At 46.1% G+C, this 14,580-nt stretch overlaps 1 protein-coding gene across 2 annotated transcripts in view; it reads right to left on the bottom strand.

The window, feature by feature from the left end:
• Nucleotides 1–8,940: 8,940 nt before the first annotated feature.
• Nucleotides 8,941–14,580, bottom strand: part of XDH (xanthine dehydrogenase) — an 85,294-nt gene continuing 79,654 nt past the window's right edge. For both annotated transcript variants that reach the window (XM_054476517.2, XM_054476519.2), the window contains exons 34-36: nucleotides 13,026–13,214; nucleotides 11,178–11,354; nucleotides 8,941–9,546 (exon numbers count right to left, since the gene is read on the bottom strand). In XM_054476517.2, the coding sequence (XP_054332492.1) occupies nucleotides 9,496–9,546; nucleotides 11,178–11,354; nucleotides 13,026–13,214 (417 nt within the window). In that variant the 3' untranslated portion in view covers nucleotides 8,941–9,495. The remainder of the gene's footprint in view (nucleotides 9,547–11,177; nucleotides 11,355–13,025; nucleotides 13,215–14,580) is intronic.

Below are 14,580 nucleotides of genomic sequence, written 5' to 3'. Positions count from 1 at the left end.
AGACTCATAAACAGTTCTCCAAATTGGGTGTACCATTTTACTACCTTAGCAGTGTGTGAGAGTTCCAGTTCCTTCACATCTTATTCACACTTGATATTTTTAGTCTTTTCAATGTTGGTCATTGTGGTGGTTAATGGGTGTGAATTTTAAAACATATATGCTGTGCACTGCTTATGGATATGTACACATGCATTAAAATATAAAAACATGGATGGGAATGTTTTACATCAACCTTAGGATGGTAATTACCTCAAGGCAGAGGGCAAAATCTCAGAGTTGGGGGATAAAATGGGAAGCTTCAACTGTACTTGTAACATTAATCTTTTACCATGGGAAACAAATGGGGGCAAACAAACATTTTTTTAGAACCAGGTGGGAAGTATATATGTGTATTTTATCTTTCTCTATATTACTTATGTTTGGTTCATACTGTAATTTTCTTTTTATTTAAGAAAAATGTTTTTAAAGACAAAAACAGACCCTCCACAAGAAAGAAGCAAATTCACAAGTGTACCTGGTTGTAAACACATTTGAAACATGACTAACAAACCAGATAGTCCATTCCTGGGTATAATTTTCCCAATACACAGAAAGATTTTAAGGAACTATAGTTCAAACAAAACACATAATTATGTGATCTGATAAGGGATTAGAAGCAAATATCAAAGTTAAGTATCATCATTTATGATTCTTTTGCAGGGAGGGTAATTCACTATGCTGGAGTGGATACCGTATGAGTGTCCATTTAGAAATTAGAATTTCTTGGTATGTTCTTACACTAGAAAATTTCTATTTTGTAGAGAGATTGCTATCGCACACTTACTACAAAGGACCGATGTTATTGTAATGAAACAACAAAATCAGTAGAAAGAATAGCTAAGGAGACTTGGCTTTTAATTCTGCCACAGCCACCTCCAGAATCCTCAGTTGCCTCCTCCCCACCATCCAGGTGGTAGACCAGACTCAGCTTTCTCCACCTCGGTTCTACCGACATTTTGGGCTGAATAATTCTTTGTTGCAGTGGGCTGCCCTGTGCAATATAAGATGTTTAGCAGCATCCCTGCGCTCTACCTGCCTGATTCCAGGAACCACCACCCCTCCCTGAGTTGCAGCAACCAAAGAGATTTCCAGACATTACCTAATGTTCCCTAAAGGCAAAATCACCCCCAGTTGAGGACCACTGGGCTATTCACCCTTGGGATTGTCCCTTCCAGCTCTAAAATGTTATGCGATCCTTTGAGCAATATACATAGTTTTTTCAGAGCTTAGGTGAACAAAGTATGAAGAGCAAACAATGGCCAGGCAGACAGCTCAGGTCATGTGTGTGGCTACTCAATTGCTATCTCAAGAAAAGAGGAGCATTTGATGGAGCAATAATGGAAACTGATAATGCTTTGACCAGGGGATGTTATCTGTTGTGAGAATGGGGCAAGTGGCTATGGAAAATGATTGAGGCTCCGGAGAAATTGAAGGTATTGTCAAGATCAACCAAGCACACACGCTTGACCTCACTACACTGGGTCTCAGCTCCCAATAGATTGGGAATTCCCAGCCACATATTACATTACAGCAGAGTGAGGATTCCCAGCCATACAATACCCAGAGAGTAGGGAGGGAAGAATGTGATTTGTTAGTAAGTTATGCAAGTAGAAAATGGTATATATCCTGTCATAGGGTGGTTCCCAAGAAGCAAAGCCTTAAAAGGTGGTATAAACTCCCAGATGAGGGGACTTCTGTTTTAGCTGAGGGCAATTCTCAAGATAATAGACAGATATGTACTGTCAGCTGCCAACATTTAGAGGAACTAGTAACTCCCAGCCAAGGAAAAGGATTTGCAACAGTGTCTACTACAAGTGTACAGTATAAACATGTTTGGACACTACAAAACTGTTGTACATAGGCTTGGAGAATCTTGGAACAGCAAGGGATTGACATTTATTGAGAACCTAACAACAGGTGTCAGATGCTGTGCTGAGTGTCTTTGTTTTCTTTTCTTTCTTCCTTTTGAGACAGTCTCTCTCTGTTACCCAGGCTGAAGTGCAGCGGTCAAATTTGAGGTGCACTGCAGCCTTAAACACCTGGGCTCAAGAAATCCTCCTGCCTCAGCCTTCAAAGTAGCTAGGACTACAGGTGCACACCAACGAACATGGCTAATTAAAAAATTGTTTTAGAGACCAGGTCTCACTATGTTGCCCAGGCTGTGCTGGGTGTCTTTCATTGACTGCCTCATTTAACTTCACCACACTGACAACAGGTCTTATTCTCCTCCACTTATAAATGAGGAAACTGAGGCTCAGAGGGTGAGTAACGTTCCCAAGAAAAGAGAACTTATTAAAATACTGGAGCTGAGTAGAGCGTTTGCTGGCAGTCCTTGCTCTTTACACTTGAGCCCCTAGCTTAGCCCAGCATCTGGCCTTTTAAAAGGAGCACATGGCATATATAGTTGAGGAAGGAGAAAACCTGATTTTGGGACTTAGGAACATGCATACCAAGTGCCTTGCAAGCCAATCTCCTCATCAGCTGAAGGCCACAAATTACCAACAACTTTACTATAGCCACATCTCCCAGAGGGGCAGCACTCCTGGCCCCCAGGGGTGGGGATGGAGAATGGGGGGTGTTTCCAGATTAAAGTAGTGCATAGGAGATCCCAGAGCTCCACGCTACTCCAGAACCACCACGGGACCATTGTCACCAATCCACAAGGGCCTATAAAGTACATAGGGTCCTGGCAGGAAGGCCTTGGCCCACTGCAAGAAGACAAAGAGTACTTTCACTTGATTTTTCCCAAGACTGATGGCTCTCAGGAGGATGGAGAAAGGGTCCAAGACCCCATATATTCTGCCATACATTCTGTACCCTGGGAAAGGCTTATCATTAAGCAACAATCAGGACTCCCTGGGGTGTGGAGGAAATGACCTTTGGGCCATTATCAACAATGCCTCCCAACCCCCTCACCTTCTGGAGCTGCCTCCCACTCTGAAGTGGCTGTTCTGGGTTTGGAAAGAGAAGCAGGGAGTCTGATTCCTAAGGCAGGTGCTTTTCTACTGACAATGAGCCAGGCATGTCCTTTCCCGTGGATTCCGAGACCGAGATGGAGGGATGGAAGAGAGTGAACAGGTAGAGAGATGGGTGTGATGGGTGTGTGAGTGTGTGTGTGTGTGTGTGTTTTCTCCAGGGCTAGAAGCCAACTGAAGTGCATAATGCAAAAAATTAAGAGCCAGCACCACCCCATTGAAAGAGCTCAAGCTTTGGCATCTGGAGTCTTAGGTTAAAGTCATTGCTGTCAGAAAGAAAATCCAAATGGAGATGGTTATGTCAGAAGTATCGAAAAAGCCAGGAAGGCATGAGGAGTTGGACCCCAGTCACGTACACGCCCAGATGGAATCTGACCTATTAAACTGGGCCAAATTGTAAAACCAGCTGCGTTTGATCTCAGCTGTTTATATTGGACCTGATAATTAACCTCCTGGAGAAACAGCTATGCCAAACTGGATTGATCATCAGAAACATCCTAAGCTGTGACCAGCCATCACCAATTAAAGACTCTGATAAAACCTTCCAGATAGGTAAACTTACAGTAAACCTTTATAAGCCCCTACCCAACCTCACCTGGATGGGACACGATTTAGCTGCTTGCTCATTGCAATTCCCAAGACCCCAATTAAAACACCTTCTCTTTTGTTTGCTGCTGTGTAGTGTTGGTTTTCTGATTAGTTAACACTCCTCAGGTGTACACTCGCTGTATAAGAGTAGAAGCTGCCTTGCCAGGCACTAGGTTTTGTGCTTTCCCTGCATTTTTGGATGCCATCCTCTCCACAACCCCATGAAAATACCACCATTATCTCATTCACAGACAAGGAAGTAGAAATATAAAGATTTCAGGAATTTGCCCGCGATCACACAGCAGCTAAGTGGGAGACAAAGACTGAAACACATCAGCTGATTTCACAGCTAGTGCTCTTGTCTGCACCATCATCTTCTCCCCGAGCCTCAGTTTCTTTGTTTGTAAAGTGGGTATGATTGTAATACACACCTCATAGGTTTATCGCAAGAGTTACAGAAAGCATTGCAAGGGGGAGTGCCTTTCAAATTGCTATACAAATGCCAGTTGTTGTCATTGTCAGACAAAACTAAATAGCATGAATAACAGAAGAGAGTGACTTCTCCTGCACTTCTGATAAAGGCTTGTGAAGATAGCCAGGTGAGGCTGACGAGTTCTTCATTCCATCTCACCTGTGCCACTTAGTCAGCTATAGGGAGCTGAGAGCCGGCCCTCCTACCCAGCCCAGCGTGCTGGGAAAATCACATTCACGTGAGAAGCTGAGACATGCTAATCAATCATTTGTGCCAAAAGGAGCAGGTGAGCTTCTCTTACCTGGCCTAAGATCACAGCTAATCCATGTACCCATCACCCTACACCTCATTATGGTCGAGATGCATTCCTGCATCTTCCCTTCCATCCAAGTTTTGGAAAGCTTACTCATGATTTCCCGGTGCTCTTCCCCTTTTAAGGCATGGTCAAAGGCCTGCAAATGACAACAACTCTGTACTCCACAAAGTGCTTTTTAACCCCACTGATTCTTTCAATCTTCACAACAGCTCAGTGAGGTGGATATGATTATCCACACCTATTTTACAGATGAAAAGATTGAGGTAAGAGGAGCTAAGCAACCTGCCCAAGAGAGAAGAGGGAAGCAGAAGAGAAGCAGAGGAGCTTGAGCACTCCATGTGTGCTTTTATGCTCAGCTCCTAACACCCAAGAGTGGGCAGAGGCATGCTGTGTGTCACCACCCTGGGGCAGGTGCTCAATCTAGCCTTGGTGGGAAGCAAGGAAAGGTAGTGAGTGCCCCACAAGAATGTCAGCCACCACAAGGACCCCCAGGAATACTCCATCTAGTGAGAGGAAGAACAGAGAGCACATGGATGGACCACAATGACATTTGTTGTCGGCCCACAGATAAGGGCAATTGGCTGAACAGCGGATGGGATCTGCTAGGATGTGATGGAGATGGAAAGATAGGAGGAGGGGAGCAAATGACATGCCACTGAGACTCTATGCTCCCAGGGCTGATGCATGGGCACATCAGTACAATGTTTGCAGCCTGTGTATCCATTCCTAAGCTCCCTCCCCCTAACACTCAGGGCTCAAAGAAAAGGGTCTCACTCTTGGGTGCCCACCTTCTTCCCTACTGAAAGGTGTGGGGAGAGGGGCAAATTTAAACTGGAACAAAGGATCCAGGGCAAGGATGTGTGGGCACTCCTCATGGGCCACACTGGAACAAGCCAGCCTGAGGCTATTTTGATCCTGGGGCATCAGATGGTCCCGTTGTTTGTTGGGGTTCCATGACACCCTTCAGGAAGTCCTCTTGGGTGGTGGCTCCCTCCAGTGTGGCCACACTGGTATCCTTGCCCTGTGGCTCTCATCTTCTTCCTCTCACTGCCTTAATGCCTCAGTTTAATCCAAACCCAGCTTCCCAAGCAGATCTCATTTACCATGAGACCCCCCCCTTTTCTCACACACACACGCACACACACACTCTCTCCTGTTTGGCAGGGAGAATGCATGGTTTGCTACCTCCAAAGAAAACCTCTCTTCCCAATCTCTCAAATTCTGTACTTCAATCTTTTAAACTCTTGAGGTAGATGATGAGTTAATGGTGGCAAAATTAGTTTCCAGCCATCTCTCCGCAAGTCTTGCATAGATGATTTAGATTCAGCATCTCTCTTTGAAATGAGGGGATGTTTTTGCACTCATTGTTTTGTTTCCCATCTGTGGGGCTGAGGAAAGAATCCCATTTTAGCATCCTGTCACAGGAGCACAGGCAGATAGGCATATATAGGCATACAGGAATATTACCCTCCTTACCAGTGTTTATCTTGGGCCTCAAGCTTGCTCTCTCTGTCTTCTTCCCATTCAGTGTAACTAGATTTCTGTCATATACCCCAGCTCCCTGACCCACAGGTTTCCTAATAGAAGGCTCAGCTGACTAATTGTGTATGGTTAAGTTTTAAAAAGCCTGGACCAGGAACCAGGCAGTCTTGCTGTCAGTCTGACTGTGCCACTAAAGGGCCGTAGGACCCTGAGCGAGTCAGTTTCTCTCTGTGGGCTTATGTTTCTCCTCTCTAAAATACAGAGACTGAGCTTGATGGTCTTTTCAGCTCTGGGATGCTGAGTTGGCCTGGGGGGTTGCGCAAGCCAGAGCAGGACAGTTCAAGGACAGAGATGACGCCAGAATCCCTTTGGGCAGTGCCTGACATTTCCACTTCCATGAATGGATTGATTTGTTTCAGGTGACAAGATTGTCACAGGATCTATCTCCTGCCTTAGGAACACATACTCCCCCAGTTCAGGATAGAAACAAAACAAAAGGGCTGGCTCCTGGGCCTGGGGGGCACCAGGGTGACCTCATGCTTCACCAGTTTAAGGAAGCTGTATGTCAGGAATCATCTTGTCCCATGATCCAAAATAGGCAGCAAATGGACAGGTTTCCAGGCTCCCCCTCCGCAAAAGATAAAAACACCATGGGTTCGGGGATGTTCTCAGTCATAAATCAATCAGCTAAGACTATTTCTGTCCTTATCCCTTGCCCAGAGTTCCTCCTACAACCTCTGTCCTGCCCTCCTGTCCCAGCCTCCCAGCCACCTAGTTCTGGAGTAAGGGGAGTCTCATCAGCTGCCCTGATGACAGCTCAGTAGCTTGGCCGTGCCAGCAGGAGAATCCTCAGCCTGCCTATAAATGAAACGGTGGGCATCCTGGTGCCTCCATCCGCCTCCGTGAGCCTGGCTAGCAACTGTCCACCCTGACAGGCAGACAACTCCCAATACACACCAGGTTTCCTGGCCTGTAAGGGAGCTGCCCGCTGGTTGTGGTGGGCACTTAGGAGTAAATGTCTCTGAGTAAGCCCTCAGCATGGTCAAGGGTAGGGCTTCTCCTTCATGTGGTTATAGGGGTTAAAGGACCTACCTCGTAAAACCACTGGGAGGATTAAATGAGACCCTGTAGGTAAAGCATTCACCTTGTCACTTGGCAAGTTGCAGATACTCTGAAAATAAGAATTGCCTTCCCCTTGCTAGCCATTCACCTGGAGCTCAGACTCCCACAGCTGACCCATGTCTTTGGAGAGCCCCTTTGAGACTTTAGTCAATCTAAAAACCTTAGTCAGCTTTGAATTCAGCTCTTGGGGAAGCCTCCAAGGACATCTGGTCTACGCAGAGATCCTAAATCAGTACCTAATGGTTAACAAATGCGATCCTGCTGGGCCATCTGGACAATATTACCCCTTGTTCAATCTTCTACTGCCCTCTGCAGGTTCCAGGCGATACTGCAGGCAGTGTTGACTGCATTCGTTGTGCAACACCAAAAAGACAAGACATCTCACTGTATAGACTGGAGACACTTTAAGACAACAGGGCAAGGCCAGGTGTCTGAGACAGACAATGCCTCTGAATAGCACAGTGATTTCTAGTTCACAAAGCACTTGCCTGTTGGATTTTCATGACCACTCTACTCTCACCTTGTTACCTAAGCACACAAGGGAATTCTGTGTCATTGCTTCACCCCAACAGCTTCACTAATAACAAGTGACAGGTCTCAGGCCCTGTCCCAGAACATCCCAGGAAATCATCTGAAATGGACCTGGATCTCAGTGTAAACACTTGTTTAGTTTTTAAAGCTCTTCTACCTTGACTATGCTGTAAAACAGCCAGCATATCTAGGATACTCTGGAGAGGGAATTTTGTAAGAAAGTGTGTGTGTGTGTGTGTGTGTGTGTGTGTGTGTCTCTGTGTGTCTGTGTGTCTGTGCGTTTTCAAGAAATGAAGGCTGGCCAAGATACTGAAGATACTAGCATTTGGTGTGATGATAATTAATAAGCATTTTTCACACGCCAACCAGCTGACAGTTTCATTTATTAGTGACATCAAGCACCAGTCCAACTATATCATTTCCACTATCCTCCCTCCATGGCCAGAACCACAGATTCTGTCAGGCAGAAGGTTGGATTTATACAGTGAAGGCATGAGACAGTGACACATTGTCCACCCAGCACCATGTAGGGATTAAATCACCTGTTAGAGCAATAAAAGGGATGTTTCTTCTTCCCTTATTCTTTTTACCAACCGCAGAAACTTGAGGTGATCTCAGCAGAGTTCATTAGACCCAGGTATCATATGACAGTAAGAAAACCAAGCCTTAGATAGCTGCAGATCCCTTATGTAACTGGAGTTTTCAGGTCATATATTTATAGGCTTTTAAAGCAGAAGACGTGAGACAACCCTTTACTGCAACCCTTATGTTTGCAGTAAAATGGATCACAGGAGGGGAATTGACAGTTCAAGATCACAAAGATAGAGACAGAAGAGACAGAGCTGGGATAAGAACCCAGGCTTCTTGGCTCTTCTACCTCTGGTTGAGCTTGATTTTGATAGCAGCATTTTTATTTCTTTTTTTTTTTTCAGAGACAAGATCTTGCTCAGTCACTCAGGCAGGAGTGCAGTGGCGCAATCATAGCTCACTGCAGCCTCAACCTCCTGAGGTCAAATGATCTCTCCACCTCAGCCTTTCAAGTAGTTGGGACTACAGGCATGCACTATCAAGACCAACTAATTAAAAAAATTTTTTTAAAGACAGGAGCTCTCTATGTTGCCCAGGCTGGTCTCAAACTGCTGGGCTCAAGCAATTCTCCTGCCTCAGCCTCCCAAAGTGCTGGGATTACAAGGGTGAGCCACCATGCCAGGCCTGATAGCATCATTTCTAGGTGGAAATTACTTTGGCTTCAAATGTAAAGATTAAACATAATCTTTTTTTGTAAATACTCAAAGAGGAAGGGAAAGAAATCTAGAACATTGTAGGTGCTCAATAATTGAGTTGGTTGGATTTTTGTATTACAGAGTAATCTTGCTTTATGCAGCTTAACAAAATTAGATCCAATTAACGTTGAATTTGTTTCATTCTTTATTCTTTCCAATGATTCAAAGATGGTTAGAGGATTTAACCTTACCCCACTGCCTCATTGCAAAATTTGAGTACAGATTCAAGGTTATGCTTTGCTGTTCATTGGTTTGAAGGCAAGGCTTTCAGACGAAGGCACACGATTTAAAGTAACTTCGGTTTAAGCTTCTAGAGGTTTGTGGGAATCCTCTTCGAAGGACAGACACCATCAGAACTTGAGGTTACACAGGCAGTCCAGTAAGTGGGGAATAGCACAAACCCTTCCCGACCCTATTCCAAATACATGATTAAAACAGACAGAAAATGATCCTAATTGCATATTCACCATTTAGGCCTAACAGTTTTGAATTTGCTTATCATTGTGTTTACAAATTACATTTTTGATCAAAATCTTCCATTGCATTGACTTGTCTTCCAAATCCCATCTTGACAAATCACAGCTCTGTCATTCTGTGACTTTAATAGATCCATGTTCTGTGGTATGTTCCTGCTGCTCCATGGAAGCCCAAAGGCAGCACAAGAAGACTCTGCTGAGGACTCTCTCTTTAGACCCTCACAGACCAGGGTTTGCAGTTTTCTGGTACACCAGTGACACACTAGGAAGGAATGATAGTGTTCTCATTGCCAGGGTCTGCTGATCATGCTCCTCCCGCCCTCTTGCATACCTCACCTCCCACCACTGCCAACCACCGTTCCAAGGCCAAGCACCACTCTGCAGGCCCAGCTGTTGAGAATGCCTCAGGGCAGGACTCCTTAATTTCCTAAGCCATTCATTTATTTTCATTGAGCACTTTCCATGTGGCAGGTGTTCCATTAGGTTTTGGAGATATGGTGATAAACAATACAGATGCGATCCCTTTTGAAACTCACAGTCCTTAAAAAGTTCATAGAATCAGCTGCTCATGCAAATCCATGGCAAGAATTTTTAAATCGCTGGTATGTTGTAACATAGAAACGGATCTTTGTTTCAGGTCTGGGGCCACAGAGAGCTTACGAAAATGACTGAGTTCTGCATCAGACTGTTGGCAAAGAGCTCGCCTTGCAACCTGTGGGAGCTTATTGGGAGCCATGCTGCCCACTCCTCTCAAGGAAATGGGTTTGGGTGATTGTCAGCATTGGGAGCCATAGTGGGAAGGTTCTGGGCTGTGGGTAGGTTGCTGCACAGATGTGGGCATCTTTACTGCCTGGGAGTGCCACACGGTCTGTGTAGTTCTCACTCCATAGCTAAAGCTCTTGGTAGACCCAAGGAAGACCTGAATGGGGACACACACGCCTCCTTCACCCGCTGTGTTGAGGTCTGGGGATGGTGGATTTGTCTGCCCCTGGGGCTCTCCTGTGCCCTCCCCACTTGGGACCACATGTACCCACTTTACCTATAAATTCAAAAAGCTTATCGAATTTTAAAAAGAGGAAGCCCCACCTGAGTATCAGGAAGAACCCAGTCCTGCTAACTCCACACAGGTTGCAGTTGCAAAGGCAATTAAAGCCACGGTACAGAGCCCACTTCAGCACCACTCAGAGGCTGGGCTGGTTCTGAGATCACCAAAGTGGAAGCAACCATCCTAGCAAAGTCTTCTTTTGTTAGGCATTGCCAACTACAAGTATCACATAGGTGCTTCTTAAAGTGATTCCAATGACTACGGAATTCTTCTACTACTTTCTGCCGCATACACCTCCAAGGCAGTAATCAATCACCCTATAATGGAATCATCTGGTTTCCCAAGGTTGCAAAGTCCTCAAGGACACCTATGTGTCCCCAGTATCAGAATGGCACATGATAATCACAGGACAAATGTGGTTGATCTAATTAATTATTTCCTCTTTTTCCCTCCATCCCCCCAATATTCATACAGTGTCCTTAACATAAATTAAAAAAAAAATGCTAGTGACTGACTCATACTAAAGATTAGGCTCTCTGGAGTTTCATCCATCATCCTTATCTAGATGGAAAATAATAAAATCTGTGAGTTATGACTGTGCACCACGCATTCCTTCCATCTCTAAGGAGGCCCAGCTACAAGCTACAGCTTTAAGGAGGTTTCTCATTATTCTCTTGCAAGTTCGAGTGTGTGCTTCACACCACGCACAATGAAGGGTGGCCATTGATGCAAGGCTGCCCGGTTAAGAGAGAGCCCAACACCTCTCCTCTGTGCAGAACCTTCCCTGCAGTTTGCCAGCCTATCCCTGGCCTCCTCTGGACAGAGTGAATGTTTGAGGGGCATCATACCAGAGTGGTGAACTTGTCCACGCAGGCATTGCGGATCTTCTCCGGGGTGGCAGGGCTGTCTAGCCGGAAGAGTTCCTTCACATTATTACCCGTGTGCTGAGCTCGAGCTGCACGGATGGCATCTTTGATGGCAAAGAAGATAGAAGCAGCCAGGAAGAGGGGCGGCTCTCCAACAGCCTGAACACAGACAGGGCACAGGGCAGGGGCTCAGGCAGGTGGTCCTGCCTCCACATCATCAAGTGGACCTAGGAGGCCAGGCAGCAAACTCTGCACGAGGAGGGCTGGTGGCGCCAGGAAAGCACTGATGGGAGCCACACCAAATACAGCAGGAAGGCACAGTCAGAATTGATCAGGGGCTAAGAACAATCAAGCTAGTACATGACTGGACCTCATGGACATATTTCTTTGAACACTCATTATGTAATTTTCTCCGATGACATCATGCAAATATAATGTACCATTTAAAGTTATACTCGGTAATTGTATTTTACAGACCACAAAATCTGACGTGAGTTTTAACCTTTTCCTCAGTCACTAGCCCAGGGGAAGAGTCTACCTGCAACTCTGACACCAACATTTACAGGCACCATAGTCATATTACAGCATCCGCAGGAATTATGGGCATAAGAACAAACAAGATTTAAAATACTTTCTAGCATAGGTTGGTTCTTCTCTCCCACAAAGTATAGATCAGAGACCACCTATATGAGAATCACTAAAGATACTTACTGAAAATGCATGTTCCAGGGCCCTAAGCCACACCAATTGGAGCAAAATTTCTAGGTGTGGGCCCCAGAAAGGTGCATTTTTATCATGGGCCCCAGTAATTCCCAAGCATGGTAAAGTATGACAGTCAATGGCAAGGGTCACAATATGTCTCAGCTTCCCCCACCCACTACAGTAAAGTAAACCACAAGATGAGCAAATGGATGTTTCTTTGGTTACCGAGGATTAGTTGCCCTCCTTCTTCAAACTAGGACTATATGCATCAGCTAAATCAATTTTCAACCAGTTTTTCATACTTACTGGAGATAAGGAAGAAATAGAAGACAGTTATTCACAATCCTCCAGGCATCTGACCAAGTCTTTTTTTTTTTTTTTTTGAGACAGTCTCGCTCTGTCGCCCAGGCTGGGGTGCAATGGTCCAATCTCAGCTCACTGCAGCCTCTGCCTCCCAGGTTCAAAAGACTCTCGTCCCTAAGCCTCCTGAGTAGCTGGGATTACAGGCGTGTCCCACCATGCCCAGCTAAATTTTTTTATTTTTAGTAGAGATGGGGTTTTGCCATGTTGCCCAGGCTGGTCTCAAACTCCTGAGCTCAGGCAATCCACCCGCCTTGGCCTCCCAAAGTGTTAGGATTAGAGGCATGAGCCACCGCACCCAGCCTGATCAAGTCTTAAGGTTGAGTATTGGCAACTGAAGGAGGTAAAAGGGTGTGTACAAAGGTGCTATCCCATTGGCAGTGAATGTGCTGATTGTCATTGGACCATAGCAATGCTGTACCTGTAAAATCATCTCTTAGGATCAAGCACCAGTGACGTATGCCTGAGATATGGGTATGGGCCAGGATTTGAATGACAAGATTTGATGAAGGAATCCCTCTAAATTCACCCAAAGAAGTGGGCTTCAGACCATACTAAGGTGCTGTCCTCAACCCAATTCAACTGGTTCTCAAGCAGGATTGCCCAACTTTCCCACTGCCTCTACCAAGGTCAGTGTCAAACCATCTTCCCTCCTCAAGATATGCCCTCTGAAGACCCACCAGGTGGGTCACTGAGGCCTCTCATCACCCGCTGGGGCCTCTCCCAGGGCAGATCAGAAGAGATAGCACAGAGCCAGAGCAATGGTACCTTCGATGCATAGATGGCCTTCTTGTTGGGGCAGTCGCGGAGCAGGGACACCCTGAACTCAATAGGGATGCTGCCAAATGCGGGGATCTTGTAGGTGCTAGGGCCACGGGTATGCAGGCTCCCCTCGGGGGAATAGTGTAGCTCCTCTAGGGTGAAGAGGCCAAGGCCCTGGACAAATGCCCCTTCCACCTGCAGGATGGATGGAGAGCACAGTTAGCCTGCCTCCCTCTTCCATGAGGACAGATACCACTTGCCACAATGGACACAAAGCGCCACCTGCAGCGCAGCCTGGAATGTAGCTAAAACCACCCTCTATTGCTTACCTGGCTCCTGCCCCAGCCCTAGGATAACCTATCCGGACTTCTGCCAGGCTTTGGCTCAGGCAGAGCAAAGACATTAACATGGAAGGTCAGTGATTCTAGGAAGGTCACGCTGGTGGGCGTGTTTCCCACTACAACCTGCTGCAGTGCAGATGGAGATGTTCCTTCTATGTTGCTACTGGGGAAATGGTGAGCCAAAGCTAAGAAGCAAGCTCACAGGAGGATTTATTCGATAGTAGATTCTTTGAGACTTACCTCCAACCTTTTTGAACGCCCACCCCTGCCTGTCCTCTGGGAGAAAGTGCCCCCACTGCAGTTCAGCTTACAGGTCTCTCCTAGGGTAACTGCCATGCTAGACAGGCCCACACATCTGCTCTCTCAGCCCCCTGCTCAGAAGCGTGACATGGGGCACTACCGTACCTCAATGAGCATTCAGAAAAGAGACCGGCTGGCACTCACCTTTGGGTCTGCAGTGCCTGGCTTGGTGCCTGGCCACAGAAGGGGACGATAAATGGTCGTTCAATTAATTAATGAACAGATTGACTAATGGCCAGATTTTCGTATACTCAGTAGTTGTCCATTTTTGAGAAGTACAATTTGTATTCTCTACCAGATGCTCAGTCTTGAATTCTTGATTCCTCCTCTGTTTTCTCCTGTTTCACCTATTCTTTATTTTATTTTATTTTTTTGAGACTGAGTCTTGCTCTATCGCCCAGGCTGGAGTACAATGGCGCGATCTTGGCTTACTGCACACTCTGCCTCCCAGGTTCAAGCAATTCTCCTACCTCAGCCTCCCGAGTAGCTGGGATTACAGGTGCATGCCACCACACCCAGCTAATTTTTGGATTTTTAGTAGAGACAGAGTTCCGCCATGTTGTCCAAGCTGATCTCGAACTCCTGACCTCAGGTGATCTGCCTGCCTCAGCCTCCCAGAGTGCTGGGATTACAGGTGTGAGCCATAGGGCCCAGCCCTATTTCACCTATTCTTCCCAATAATCCCATATTCTCCTAAAGCGATTTTCTCTGGGACCTCCCTTTACTACTTCTGCTTAAGCCTTTGCGTTTTGCTCCCAGGGCCGTCCGCCACCCCATGTTTGGCAGCATCTACTTCCTGGGATACAAAAGCTTTCCTGGGTGGAGGAGGAATGAGAAGACAGAACACTCTTCTGACCTCAGACCCCACTGTCTGGGCATTGATCCAAAACTCAATCTCCATTCTACATTGTGCTCACACT

The sequence above is a fragment of the Pongo pygmaeus genome, chromosome 12 (assembly GCF_028885625.2).
Source record: "Pongo pygmaeus isolate AG05252 chromosome 12, NHGRI_mPonPyg2-v2.0_pri, whole genome shotgun sequence".
NCBI classification, from domain to species: domain Eukaryota; kingdom Metazoa; phylum Chordata; class Mammalia; order Primates; family Hominidae; genus Pongo; species Pongo pygmaeus.
This window is presented reverse-complemented; position numbering and strand designations above follow the sequence as displayed.